The sequence below is a fragment of the Brienomyrus brachyistius genome, chromosome 15 (genome assembly GCF_023856365.1).
Source record: "Brienomyrus brachyistius isolate T26 chromosome 15, BBRACH_0.4, whole genome shotgun sequence".
Taxonomy (NCBI): domain Eukaryota; kingdom Metazoa; phylum Chordata; class Actinopteri; order Osteoglossiformes; family Mormyridae; genus Brienomyrus; species Brienomyrus brachyistius.
The window spans coordinates 15,239,834-15,253,551 of record NC_064547.1 but is presented as its reverse complement, the minus strand read 5'-3'; the positions used below and the strand labels follow the sequence as shown (position 1 = coordinate 15,253,551).

General features: G+C 45.6%; 1 protein-coding gene across 3 annotated transcripts in view; it reads left to right on the top strand.

Moving 5' to 3' along the window:
• The window catches only part of hmcn1 (hemicentin 1), an 83,428-nt gene that overhangs the window by 26,237 nt on the left and 43,473 nt on the right, over positions 1 to 13,718 (top strand). For all 3 annotated transcript variants that reach the window (XM_048977516.1, XM_048977515.1, XM_048977517.1), the window contains exons 12-25: positions 1,822 to 1,963; positions 2,065 to 2,192; positions 2,445 to 2,558; positions 2,653 to 2,811; positions 2,897 to 3,091; positions 3,516 to 3,611; positions 6,230 to 6,357; positions 6,767 to 6,911; positions 8,441 to 8,553; positions 9,653 to 9,812; positions 9,921 to 10,092; positions 10,830 to 10,957; positions 12,910 to 13,182; positions 13,285 to 13,380. In XM_048977516.1, the coding sequence (XP_048833473.1) occupies positions 1,822 to 1,963; positions 2,065 to 2,192; positions 2,445 to 2,558; positions 2,653 to 2,811; positions 2,897 to 3,091; positions 3,516 to 3,611; positions 6,230 to 6,357; positions 6,767 to 6,911; positions 8,441 to 8,553; positions 9,653 to 9,812; positions 9,921 to 10,092; positions 10,830 to 10,957; positions 12,910 to 13,182; positions 13,285 to 13,380 (2,049 nt within the window). The remainder of the gene's footprint in view (positions 1 to 1,821; positions 1,964 to 2,064; positions 2,193 to 2,444; positions 2,559 to 2,652; positions 2,812 to 2,896; positions 3,092 to 3,515; positions 3,612 to 6,229; positions 6,358 to 6,766; positions 6,912 to 8,440; positions 8,554 to 9,652; positions 9,813 to 9,920; positions 10,093 to 10,829; positions 10,958 to 12,909; positions 13,183 to 13,284; positions 13,381 to 13,718) is intronic.

The window sequence follows — 13,718 nt, the reverse complement described above, 5'->3', positions numbered from 1 at the left end:
TGTGAAGGTGATTTATGTCTGGGCTTTATGGAGCATATGAAAAGCTGACCTTCACAAATAGGTCAGGATTGTCTTCAGGGTTTATCACCCGGGACGTGGAACAAAATCTTTGTTGAACATTTTGTGTGAATCTTGAATATTGACCCACTGATTGGGCCTATTGAGCATTTCAATGCCTGTTTGTACCAAGAGTGTGAAAATTACCTTTTCAACGTCACCTTAGATAGGGTTTGTAGGTTGTTGGCATTTCGCAGGACATAACAAGTTGTATTTAGTAACAAAGGCATGTCTTTGTTTTTTGGGAGGGTCTTTGTTACTCCTTTGTTAGCAGGGATCGATGGCTGACCTTAACACACAAACACCTTTGAATTCTGTGACTGACGTGGCCCCTCCCCTCACAGACAGCTGTTACAATAGGGCCGCCAGCTTTTTAATTAGCACCTGAAGGAAACGCCAATCCCAGTCATTAAGCCGTCTTTGAAGTGCGACTGCTGACGACAGGAAGGACTGCGTATGACAGAACAGGACATTTTCACGGTTCATTAACAGGGTCTAAAGACAAGTCGAGCTTGGCACATGAACACCCCATAATGCCACAGAAGAGGTTAAGCCGTGCAATACTAAGCACCTCATTTGTCATCGGCTTTGGCGACCTGCGTGCAGTCTGTCAGCATGTTGGTTTAAGTCCTCATCTAATCCTTTAAGCTGAATGTAACAACCCCCAGTATTAGCTTACACCCCTGGTGCTTTTGTGATATCTGTCATTTCTATTTCAGCATTTCTGGAGAACTTTCAGGAGCCGTATGTGGGGCTGTACATCCGTTATTAATCCAGTAGCTGCAGTAAATGGATATTTTTGAATTTTGCGAAATATATTAGTGAGCACTGAACAGCGAGTATGACTGCTAATTGATCTTAAGATAAAAAAGGGTGGTGGTAACCTATATGATTGTTACTAAATGTTTTTGTACTGTGATTACTGCCCCAAATAATTTATAAGTGTCATTCAAAGCCTTCCTCTATAGGGCCCTCATTAGCTGCATATATAACAGTAAACATCAGAATGATCCCATTCATCGTGGTGTCCTTCCCGATGGTTTCTTGTGCCTAATCAGAGCAGAAACTTTTATGGTACTCAGTGGAGTGGCCCAACTATGGAGGAAAACCAGTGTCACTGGGCGTTTAAGGCAGCCGTGCTCTGCTTTACATGCCGTACGGTTTTGGAGAAGCTGAGGCTTGTGGGGATGGTGGCTTCTGAGGTCCTGGATCTCTCTCCAGGAGAACCAGAGAACTTCATCCTGTCCCCCTGTGATCATGATCACCGCAGAGGTGGAGCTGGCCAGCCCTCAATGTAACGCATGGCCTCTTAGGACATGGAAGGCATAATGAATCACTTGGCCCTTGCCAATTCCCCAACTTAGAAGTATCCGGAACAGTTATTCCTTCATTTTATCTGATAAAACAACATGAAAGTAGGAAGATGATAAGCGAGTTGCAATGAAATATACTTGTTTTAATGTAACAGTAAAATAACATTTTCCCTATCAGGTGTAAAATGCCTGTGATTTAATAAGGCTTTTAAAATCGGGTGCTGTTTCTTAGCCCTGATTTCTAAATATTGGGCAAAAAGTTGTGATTTGTATAAAAAATTTTGTATAAAAGTTTGTATAAAAAATTGAGAGCATTCTTAACCTAGTCATGGCTGGACTTCTATGCATTTATAGATCGACTATAATTCTTAGGTAATTCTTAGGTAATAGGCTATGTTGGAAAGGAGAAGGAGAAGACATGTAACATATCACACCTTTGAACTCTCGATAGATCCTCCGCAAGTCAGAGTGGAACCTCGCAATCAGACCTTCCTGACAGGGAGAGAGGTCCGAGTCCGGTGCTCTGCCAAAGGCTACCCAGCCCCCCAGATAGTGTGGAGCCACAATGACATTTTCATCATGGGTTCTAGCAGGTAAACACCTCCTGGAGCCGCATCTCCTTCTCGTTCTCCTCCCCAGTAGGAGGCGCTGCTGCCTTGTACCTGCGACTCATTACACTGGTTTTATTTCCAAGGCACCGCATGACTCCGGACGGGACCTTGATTATCAAAAACACGGTTCAGAAGGATGCTGGGTCTTATGGCTGCCTGGCCAGCAACGTTGCTGGAACAGACACGCAGACATCCATTCTGACATTTATTGGTGAGTACGAAGCTTATTTGCTGTATCAATTTAGCCTGATGTGTGAAGAAACATCACATATGCATCCTTTTCTGCAAACTATTCAAATAGAAAAAAGAGCATGTTTATATCCGGGTGGTGCTGGGGTTGAAGTGGCTTCTAATTGGTTCTGTAAAATCAAAAAAGCTCTATATACTGTAAATGTAACATTCATTCATTCATTCGTTCGTTCATTCATTCATTTGCATCCATATGATGCTTTTCTGCTTGCAGAGTCTCCTGAAGTCAGAGTGATACAGAGTGAGACTCTGACTGGTTTGGGGGAAACCACAGTACTGGAATGTATAGCTGTTGGGATTCCACACCCAGAGATCAGGTGGTACAAAGGTGAGGCTCTTGTGGAAAACCTCACTCCCAGTCTCCTACCTAGAGATCCCAAGGTCAAAATTAATTGAAATCTGGATGCTTCTTTGTTGGGCAGGTGACCTTCAGCTGAGATCCACGCCATTTGTAAGAATAGGGCCTCGCCCAGGGATTTTGAAGATCGAGGAGACCCGGGATACGGATGCTGGCGACTATACTTGTGTTGCCACAAACGAAGCAGGAACAGCTGTGGCCAAAGTCACCCTTGATGTGGGCTGTAAGTGTAACATTACGCTCCAGATGAGTCACAGTGCAACTGACAGACTCAGGACTGAATATGCTCATTGTTCGTCTTTCCCCAGCCTCTCCTGAGTTCACACATGAGCCCATGGACGTCTCGGCAGACATTGGCTCAAACGCCACCTTACGGTGTCGAGTCCAGGGCTACCCTGAACCTCAGATCAGTTGGCGGAGAGAGGACAACGGCGCCCTCTTCTCCCGGCACCATACGCGCAGTTCCATCACTCAGAAAAGAAATGGGGACCTGCTCATCAGCAGTATGTAGCAAGTTCTCAGCTTGGGCAGACTGTTGTGTTTACTGCAGCACATCCCCCCCCCCCCTGAAGCCTGCTGTACAGATGTGATTATTGGTCTTCGTTTCCCCAGAGTCATAACCGGTTGGGAAGAAATTGGCCAAATTCAGTGTGTTCTGGCTAATGACATTTTGCTTAACAGATACCATGATTGAATGCTAATTACATAGTTTTCAAGTTCGCTTTTATGCAAAAATATACTGGAAGATGTTTGCTGGAGACTTTCAGATCAAAAACGGAGCCAGTGCTCTTCCCATGATAAACCAGCAATATTTCAGTCTCTAGTCTAATACCCAAAGACATTGCATTAAAAGTGTATATTAGTTACGAAGTTACGAATAAGTCTCTGGTGTCAATGCTTATGAAACTTGACCTTGACTTTTCTCAGACGTTTGGGTAGAAGATGAGACCACATACATCTGTGAGGCTTACAACCAGTTTGGGAAAATCCAAGCAGAAGCCTCTCTTACTGTTACTGGACTTGGTAAGTGATTGAATCAGATTCATTTTATATCATTTTATATTTCACTTTTAAATGTTTACATGTGGATGAGTGCTGAGTCACAATGATGTTTTCAAGATAATTCACATTCTTCACTTTTCCTGTTATCAGTGGTTTTTATTTTAATCTGTTTTATTTATTTTAAAGGTAATTAGGCTGGATTCTAGGAGAAAAGTCTTTCTGTGAACAGAAAGCAGACTTCAAATATTCAATTTCGAATAAACCAAACTATTCACATGGTCTGCCAGTCAAGGGATGATGTAGTAGGGTCGTTATTCTTGAATTATGTATTAAATGCTTTGAATTCACTTTTTAAATATGGGAACTTTTATGTTGCGATGAATGCATGGACACTTTCTGGCAGCTTTTGAAGGGCTGAAGATGTCAGTTTGGCAGAAGTAATGCAAAGCACCAGAATTCACGGCTTCTGAAAAAGAAATGAATCATTTGCCAGGCCAGATGTGCTTGATGCATTTGGCCGACATTTCTTCATTTGCATGTTTTTGGGAACCGTTCAGCCAAATCAAAGAATCAGAGGTATGCAGACCATCCTATATCTTTAGGAGATCAAAGGGATGGATCCTCTAATATGACTGCTAATTCATACCTAGAATTTTTTATCTCTGCACTTCAAAGTCTGTGCAGTGAGAGGCAAAGCCGCAGCGAACCACACGACTCAATGGATATTTCACAACCTCATTAACTTGTAAACAAGCCCATTGACTGCAAAGTTGTTTTATATGGAGCAAAGGTCACACGGTGCTAGAGATCGACGCCTCACTTGTTTGCTTCTTTAACCAGGGCAGTTTTTTGTGGTTTCCATCTTTTATTCAACATGACAACTCCAAGTGTCATTTAACCTGATTGTTTATGGTGAAACTGGTTTATAAGAAATGACAAAATAAAACCTCAAAATATGCACAAGATGGAGTTGAATCTTTCCCGTGCCAAGCTATATGTCTGCCATTTCTAGCTATGGAAAAAATGTCAATATTCTTCATGTGATGAGAGGTTTAGACTAGTCAAATGGTTTTTCTTGCCTTTTGGTCTTAGGATGGGTTAATTTAGGACGAGCTGGCTCTTGTCAGCCATGTCTTTGTAGCTCTGCACAGTGGAGAAGATCATGTATTATTGAGACGCTTGTACTTGATTGCAAGAAATGAAAATAAGAAAAAAGTTTTATCTGTCCAGCTTTTATCTATTTGGAGTTGGGTCTTCTGTTATTCTTGCATGCAGCAGATGTATGGCTCTCCCTTGGGGGATGTTTTGCTCCACATGACAAATGCTCTTCAGCAATAGAAAGGATGCAGCTTACATGGACATGGAGAACCTGGCCTCACTGTCTGAAAACCTGCCGTCGTCGTCATCACCCACCTCGACCAGATGGTGACGGTTTTTCTTTCGCATGTCTGTAGCTACATGGATTCGTGTGTCTCGCTAATCAGCTGCTGGAGACAGAGGGCCAGGTTTTGGGAGCCCTCGGTGAACTGAGGCAATGTCGCTCACGGATAGGCCATAAATACAGCTGAGTGTTTATAGCAACCAGGCATCTCAGGCAGTGGCTGGTTGTTGTGAGAAGATGTGGAAACCATATGGAGGCCTGAGTGATGGGAGTATGTCGTAAAACACCCAGGGCTGGAGAGCTGGCTCATAAGGCGTGAACCATAGGCAGAGTTGGTTGGGAGTACTGGAACCCACTGGGAATTGAGCAGACTACAAAGTTTATGTATGCATGTCTGCATGGGTTTAGGGAATTGTTCTTTTACCAGTGAAATATTGCCCTTATACAGCATGCTAGTTTAAGGGCCAGACCCCCAGGGACTCCTCTTACACATACTGTATAAATGATAAACTCTGAGCACAAGTCCCTGATGCATGTGTGAGTGACTGGTGTGTGAGTGACTGGTGTGTGAGCGTGTGGTGTGTGAGTGGATGGTGTGTGAGTGGATGGTGTGTGAGTGGATGGTGTGTGAGTGGATGGTGTGTGAGCGTGTGGTGTGTGAGTGGATGGTGTGTGAGTGACTGGTGTGTGAGTGACTGGTGTGTGAGTGACTGGTGTGTGAGTGACTGGTGTGTGTGCCCTGCAATGGGTTGGCGCCCCATGCCGGCTTGTTCCCTCCCTTGCACCCATAGCCTTCGGGATGGGCTCCGGACCCTTGCGACCCTGAATAGGACAGGCGGTTACGACAAATGGATAGATGGATAGATGGATGGATGGATAGATGGATGGATGGATGGATAGGTCTCTGAGACCCTCCCTCTGTAGAGGAGTGTTGCTAATGGACTCCAAACAGAAAGTGTCGACCATGTTGTTCCCTTGGTGTCATAGTGAGAATGGAAGGTTTCCATCGGATCAGTTTGAACTTTCAGGAAGTGCCAGAGACCCATACTCGCATTGAGGGCTTCCTCTTCTCTTCTTGTTACCGCAGCTCATGGATATTCCAACAGCTGTCCTTGGGGATGGATAAATCAGATTCCCTTGAACTATTGTTCAAAGCAGCCAAACGACATGTTATAGCATTCTGCACATTAAACACCGCATGGGTGCCGACTCGTATTATGTAGGATTTATCGGCAAAGTGCTTTTTCTTTACTTGCAGTGTCTCCAGTCATTGGCATCAGCCCAGGTACCATCAACGTGATTGAGGAACAGCAAGTGACTCTGCCCTGCGTGCTCCTGGCAGGGAACCCATTACCGGAGAGGCGCTGGTTCCGCAATGGAGGTTTGGTAAGGACGCAGGGATCATGTCCAACTTGCTGACATGGGACAATTAACCACAAGGAAAACATAGAATCACATGCTCAAGCATGAACCTATCTATACATTCTTACCCTCATGGTGGGGGGTGTGCGGGGGTTTGGAAAGGAACTGGCTCATGACCAAGTTTGAGGTTTTTAAAAGCGAACATGTGAAATGACCATGTGATTCTGTCTTCAGACTTCCTCATAAACTTGGCAATATTCTATGTGATTATTCTATGTGTTTGCATGGGTGTGACACAAATAAACATACACGTGAATCACATCGTGGATTGTATGCAGAATGCATGCAATGCTTTTTAAATGCCTCTTTGAATGCATTTGCTGTTGTGTTGCATGCGAGCAGTCCTAGAAGTGCACTGATCTCCCTCGGTCAGGTGCTTCCCGGTCCGTACGTGGCCCTGCGTCGGGATGGCAGTCTGCACATCGAGCACGTCCGCCTGCAGGATGGTGGTGACTACACCTGCCTGGCACAGAATGTAGCGGGAACCACCAACCGCACCACCATCCTTGGAGTCTACGGTATGCGGCTGTGTTACGCTGCGGTCCTGCTTGTATCAGACGGGCAGCATCTCTGGAATCATTTACTAGACATCTAGTGAACTTGCTTTCAATGTGAAGCACTTTGAGATTTTGATAATGAAAAGTGCTATACAATGTATTGTATTATTATGTCCTGAATAGGACAAGCGGGTATAGAAAATGGATGGATGAATACTACTATTACTATTATTATTATTATTATTGGGTAATGTACACATTGGTTGTATATTTGAGCTTTTTTCCTATATGGTTCCTCCAGTGCAAATCTTCTTCTAAGTGCATTTGGACAGACCCAGGAAACCCAAAACAGCTGCAGAAAGTAGCTTGTTAACCTGATGGGGCTGAGTGGGGGGAAATACAACATTCTGTGTTTATTGAGTCTTGCATCCAAACACCAGCTCGGGTCCGCAAACGCACATCGTTGGCTGTCACTGCCGTATCTGCAGGCCTGCGTATGACGTCAGCGCGCAGCGGGTGTGTGCAGAGAGAGAGAGAGCCAAAAAAAGAGTAAATAAAAGGAGAGGAAAAGAAAGGGTGTCGGGAGCTAGTGCGTTTTACACACTTTCATGGGGAGCTAGTGCGTTTAACACACTTTCATGGGGAGCTAGCAGTCGCGCGTCTCATGAAGCTAAACGGCCAAGTCACTAATTGTTAAATCTCCGGGCTGGACGCCTGCTCAGAGTTTCCAGCGCTAATCGGTCCTGCAGATGGTTTTGGGTTTTATGAATATAACAGTCAGTGAGAGATGGGGAGGGGAGCGTTGAGCCTGTGGGTAGGGAGGGGGGGAGGGGGGGGCGCCTTGAGGTGTGCAGCCAAGTACAGCCTTAGCCCCCGGGCTCCCATGCAAACTCTGGACGAACTCTCCGGTGGTCAACGCACTGCAGGTCCCCCAGCCTCACATCTGGCATCCAGATAGGGCATCCATGGCCACCTTAGCGCTGTGAAATCAAGCACAGGCCTGTCTGCCTTTCCGGATGTTTCCTTCCCTGTTATCTTATCCTCTCGCACCTATGAGATTATCGCCGATATGTGCGTTAAGTCAGACAAGTAGGTCCACTACGTTATTTATTGTAAATATATTTGTACCTCCTTATAAACTGAGGTCAAAGCGAATGGCAGCTGAGTTCACAGGAGTGTGGAGGCGAGTTCGGGTGGGGTGGGGGGGGATTAGCACCAATAGGAGGATGAATGAAGCATATTGAAATTTCACTGTTGCTCATATAGTTACATTTCCTGCCTTGGTTATTGCACGGTGCATGCCCAGTAGAGGCATGGTGAGGGCCAGGGGTGGGGGTTGTTTGTTCTCCCTCCCTCCAAGGGGCCGATTCATATTTAATTAATGCTTGGAAAATATCTCAGTCAAAATGACGAAGCACCAGAAGTCATAGTACTGCTTCCCACTAAACAATATTAGCTTTCCCAGGTTAGTAAATGCCTAGAGATGCAGTCCTCAGGTTAGGTTGGGAATTCTTGTCCGCTGAAGCAGTCGCACTCTGTGTCTTCCTTAGTTTCTCCAAGCATCCAGCATGGGCCTCAGGTCTTCAGCACCATCGAGGGGACGCCCATCTCGCTGCCATGCCGTGCCTTGGGCACCCCCAAGCCTGACGTTACCTGGTCAAAGGTAAGGAGCCGCAGCTCATCCTCAAGCTAACTAAAGAGCTTCTGTGATTAATGCTGCCACACATTGTGAACTTAGGACCTTCTAGTATGTGAACCTCAAAGACTGGTTTTCTAATTCTGACATGGTTCAGCCCCTGCCAAAGCACCTGAGAAGCCCCTAGTGTCCGGTATACAGAAACACGCTCGACGTCAATGGAGCTGCTTACGTTTGCAGTGTGTTGAGGTTCTCCCTCAGTGGGTAAATCAAAGTCACAGCTAACCTCAAGAAAAATGTGTTTATAATTTAATATTCATTTTCTTTTTTAACAATATAATCGCAATATAATCTAGGGGGTAAAAGAAAAAGATCATCGATCAAACTTCATGATTGTCCTATATAGCTGGACTGGAGCGGGCTGGACATTCAGATTGGAGTGTTCTGTCCAACACTTACAGTAATATGGACATCTAGCGGCTATAATTATACAGTCTGGTATTACATTGTTGTATATATATTGTTATAATGGTGCTGGGACCCAACATTCCTGTCTCACACCAAACATGCATCTTCTACATAGAAAAGTTCTCCGACGCAGGATCCCTGTTCGCTGTGGTACCAGAACATGGGCTTTTGTTTCTTCCCGACACCTGCATTACGTAATGCAGTTTGATTTCGTGGTCTGGTGTCCACAACGACAGTGGCACATGATGAAAACCAGTGAAAGGCTCTTTATGCAGTGAATATGTGCCTGAGGAATGTGTGTGTGTCTTTTGTATTGTCTTGGTAGGCACGTTTGTTTCTGTGACTTGCAAAATTATATGCTATTAAAGTGAATGGGACGTGGAAGGCCAATGAAAAGCTGTCCTGTTAAGTTCTGCACCAGCTGCAGTTAGGGTTCCTTCCTCCATGCACCCACTGAGGTCCCCTCCCTGTGATGTTAGGGTCCTTACACTGGTGATGTCACATTTTGGTGCCTCTCATTTTTTGCCTGCTGTAAAAGAATTTGGACTTCTGACTTAATTGACGTTAATGGCCAAAGGTCTCTTTAAGTCGTCTTGTCTGGGAAGTGAAGAAACGGTTTGTCTCCCTTTTTGTTTTCCGTCTCTGTGGTGCCGCCCAGAGAGGTGAGCTGTTAGACCTGAGTAGGGAGCAGTTCTCCTTGGGCCATGACGGCACCCTGTATATAGCCTCTCCCACTGGCAATGAGTCCGGAGAATTTGTCTGCACCGCCACCAATCCCGCTGGATACAGCTCCAGAAAGGTCCAGCTGACTGTGTATGGTAAGACTCTCTATCCTCGTCAGGACCCCTGATCGAACAAGCAGCATGACAGCTGGGTTAGAAGCACACAGGGATGCCTGTTCATTCACTTGCCTGTACTTTTTTCAGTGAGGCCTAGAGTGACTGGCCCAATCAGTGGTCCGGGCGGCTCTGGCAGGCCGGTGGAGGTGGCAGTGACGGTAGGCGAGGAGGCCATCTTGCCGTGCGAGGTCCAAAGCGTCCCCCCTCCTATCATCAACTGGGCCAAGGAGCGGCAGCTCATCTCCCCCTTCTCCCCCAGGTACGCTCACTTCCTGCGGCTCCCCTAGCTACTCTTGGCATTGCTTTCACGCGGCCAGGCCCTTGTCCGTCGGGCCGCATCAGCCGGCAGATGAGAAGCTGCTCATGCTCTCAGCGGAACAGCTCTTGCACCATCGCGCCTGAGAGCGAGACTCTCCCAAACAAAAGGAGACATTTGTTCTCCTGCTGCTCTTGGCTTCTCACCCAACCTTTTCTCTCAAAGTGTGCACTTCTGACTGGGCCTACAAATCATGTCCATGTGTTTCAGAGGCACGTCGAAGTCAAGTCGGGTGTCCCGCGGCCTTCTTTGGGCCCGCAGCACGCTTCTGCGAAAGTAACTGGGGCTGCTGTGTGTCTGTCTGCAGCAGGGAGGGTGCTTTGAGGAGCCCCAAAGCCTCTGTGTTAATTTGGGGGGGGCGCTGAAGTTCCACAGGCTGCGGAAAATCAGTGACATGTGTGCAATTTTTCTTGCAATGCCACATGGTCCAGGGAGTCCCCATATCTCCCTGCCTCATGACTCATTGGTGATGAGTCTCCAGGACTGAACTGGCCCATGAAAACATGAGTTTAACTCTTACACGCTCCTACAATAATTATGTTACTATGAGAAACGCCTGACATGTGCCTTTGGGGTCAAATTGACCGTAGGGTAGGTGTGAGAGTTAACTTTGTGTTTTGGCTGAATATGCAATGAGGCTTTAGGTGGAGGCAGTAAAGTGCATGTCCTCTGGCCTCCAGACATACCCAGCTGCCTTCCGGATCAATGAAGATCCTAGAGACACGGGTGTCGGACAGCGGCACCTACCTGTGCGTTGCCACAAACATCGCTGGAAACTTCTCTCAGGAAGTGGTGCTGAACGTCCATGGTAAGGGGTGATAGCCCCGTAAACCGCCTTCACTTTCCTGTTTCTTGACTTCATAGCCTCCAGTTAACCAGACTCGTTCTCGAACACATACCAGTGCCCACTAACATTAACAAATACCTGAAGGTACTTCCGCGGATCCACAGTGCTTGGACTGTAGGAAGAAAACATGTACGCTGGCAGGCGTCCCCTTGTTAACGTCTTTTTCAGTCAATCTGGCTCCAGCTACGTTCCCAAGGGAAGCCGAACAGAGACGGACACAACTGACCCACTTCTCTCGACACGGAAAAATATCTGCCGTAATGGTCCGAAGGCATGGCTGTGATTCCCATAATGCCGTAATTCTTTTCTCCCGCAGCTTTAAAAGGGAATGTCATGTATGAAACTTTCAGGATCTGACTTATATAGACTGAGTGATGTAATAGAAGAGAAGAGAAGACAAAAGAAAAGAAGAGAAGACAAAAGAAGAGAATGCCTTTATTGCCATTGCAACAAGTAACAATGAAATTCAATGCTTGTGATGTAATGGTTCAGTTACAAATGTAATTGAATATATATAATTGAATATAATGAATATAAGTCAAAGAAAATGTAGGAAAGGTAATTTATCTGGGTAGTAAGTGTATATTTGCTCAGAAAAAGACCCCACAATATAGCATTAGAAAAAAAGCAAATACAATAAAAAAATAAACATGAATTTCTTCTGTTCTCCAGAAAGATATCTTGATATCCTCTGAGTGGCACCTCAGCCATTCCTCATGCTAGTTAAACTTCGGACTAGACAATCTGTCTGAAGTTAAAGAGGTTTGGGTCGTTACTGGATGAGGTGTTCTTGTGGCTAGCAGGTTAGCCCATCCTCTGTACTTTCAGCTCATAGTCATGCCCCATATGTAACTGGTGAATTCTCTTCACCACCTTAGCTAATGTGTGGTGAGCGTACTGGCGCCAAACGGCTGCTGTCCCATCCAGGTGGGTGCTATGCAATGGTGGTGGTCGAAGTGGCTCCCCATTGGCTCTGTAATGTGCTATGGGAGTCTTGAAAAAGTGCTGTATCAAGGTAACTTTCATTCGTTCTATTTAATTAGCTAAATATCTCAATGACGTATTGATTAGCTAAACACGGTTGTCTAGCGGCCAAGTCAAAAAACAGATTGGTGTACTGGATGGTTTCAGACCAACATGAAGAGTTTTTCATTTTTGGGGGGCTAAGGCTTTTGCACAGTACTCTAACTGTTCTTCTCCTCCATGGAAATATCACCCACACTTCAGCAGGAGCTTTCCCTGGACGGTACTTCTGCCATTTTATGGTACACGTTCTGTTGGGACCTTTTGCTTTCCGTGGTCTCCTACAAAAGTCATTCATTAAGTTGCTTAGAATCTGAACACGTGTCAACATTACCGTGGGCACGCCTCAGGTCTGCGGCTTTCAAAGATCCTACCCGACGTCTCCTCGGACCTAACAATTAACACGCAGTGCGCCTAAAAACATTTAGGAAAGGAGTCTGATGGAACACCATCCTGTACTTGAGAGGGAGGAAAATGGGCTTTGAAAGACATTTTGGGTGCCAAGTGTGGCTTTTATGAATTGTTTATAATGTTTAAGAGAGCCGAACATGTTTGAAGACTCCAATTAAGATTACGCTGTATGATTGTTAAATTACAGTAATCAGGATGTGCATTAAATTACACCAGAGTGGTGGGGAACCTTTGTGCATTCCTGAGGCTAGTTAAGGAAGAATTATAGGCATCAGGACAAAATATAACATGTCCCACTCGCTGACTTTTGGAATACAGTCGTAACTGCAAATATAAACACCAGTAAATAGAGTAAATAGCATGTGCAGTTTTTATGCCTTTATGACTTATTTCAATTGTGATAATAAATGTTTTATTGATTGTTGATGGCTTGTTCTCATTAAATGTGATGCCTAGTATGGTCTGTTAATTTCCGTCAGTTCCCCCGAGGATCCAGGCTGGCCCCAGGGTGATAAAGGTCCAAGCTGGGCACCCTGCCGACCTGCCCTGTGTGGTGACGGGGGTGCCGACTCCTATGGTCACCTGGCTGAAGGATGGCGCCGCCCTGCTGGTGGACGGAGCACAGTACGTGAGCCTGCCTGACGGCACCCTCACAATCACAGAAGTGGAGCTGTCGGACACGGGGACGTTCACCTGCGTGGCCAGCAGTGAGGCAGGCCGTGATGAGGCGCACATCCAGCTGCAGGTCCTAGGTGGGTCCTCGCTGTTCCCTTGGTTTGGTGCCATTTTCCATGAGAGGATTTTAAATAGCAGATACATTTTATGCTGAATTTGTCTCCTCTGTGCTTCTCTAGTCCCCCCGACTGTCGAGGAGTCTGAGCCCCCATTCGACAGCCCCCTACAAGAACGAGTGGCCAACCAACGCATTGCCTTCCCCTGCCTGGCAAAAGGTTCTGTCTGCAAACTCGTCTTGTGTTTGCTTGTTGTGTTTTACTTTCTCTGTGTGTATGGAGGTGCCTGAGCATAGAATAAAATAGAATAGAATAGAATAGGATAGAATAGAATAGAACAGAATAGAATAGAATAGAATAGAATAGAATAGAATAGAATAGTTACTTTATTGTCATTCAGAACATAAACCGTTGTGTACATCAGAATGAAATTTCATTGCATCGACTCACCATCGGCCTAGCAGAGTGAAAATAGAGTATAAAGTGGAATTAACAAAGAATATACATAAAAATATATTAACAGCAGTATAGCAGCAAAAACCAGTGTACATCAGTTT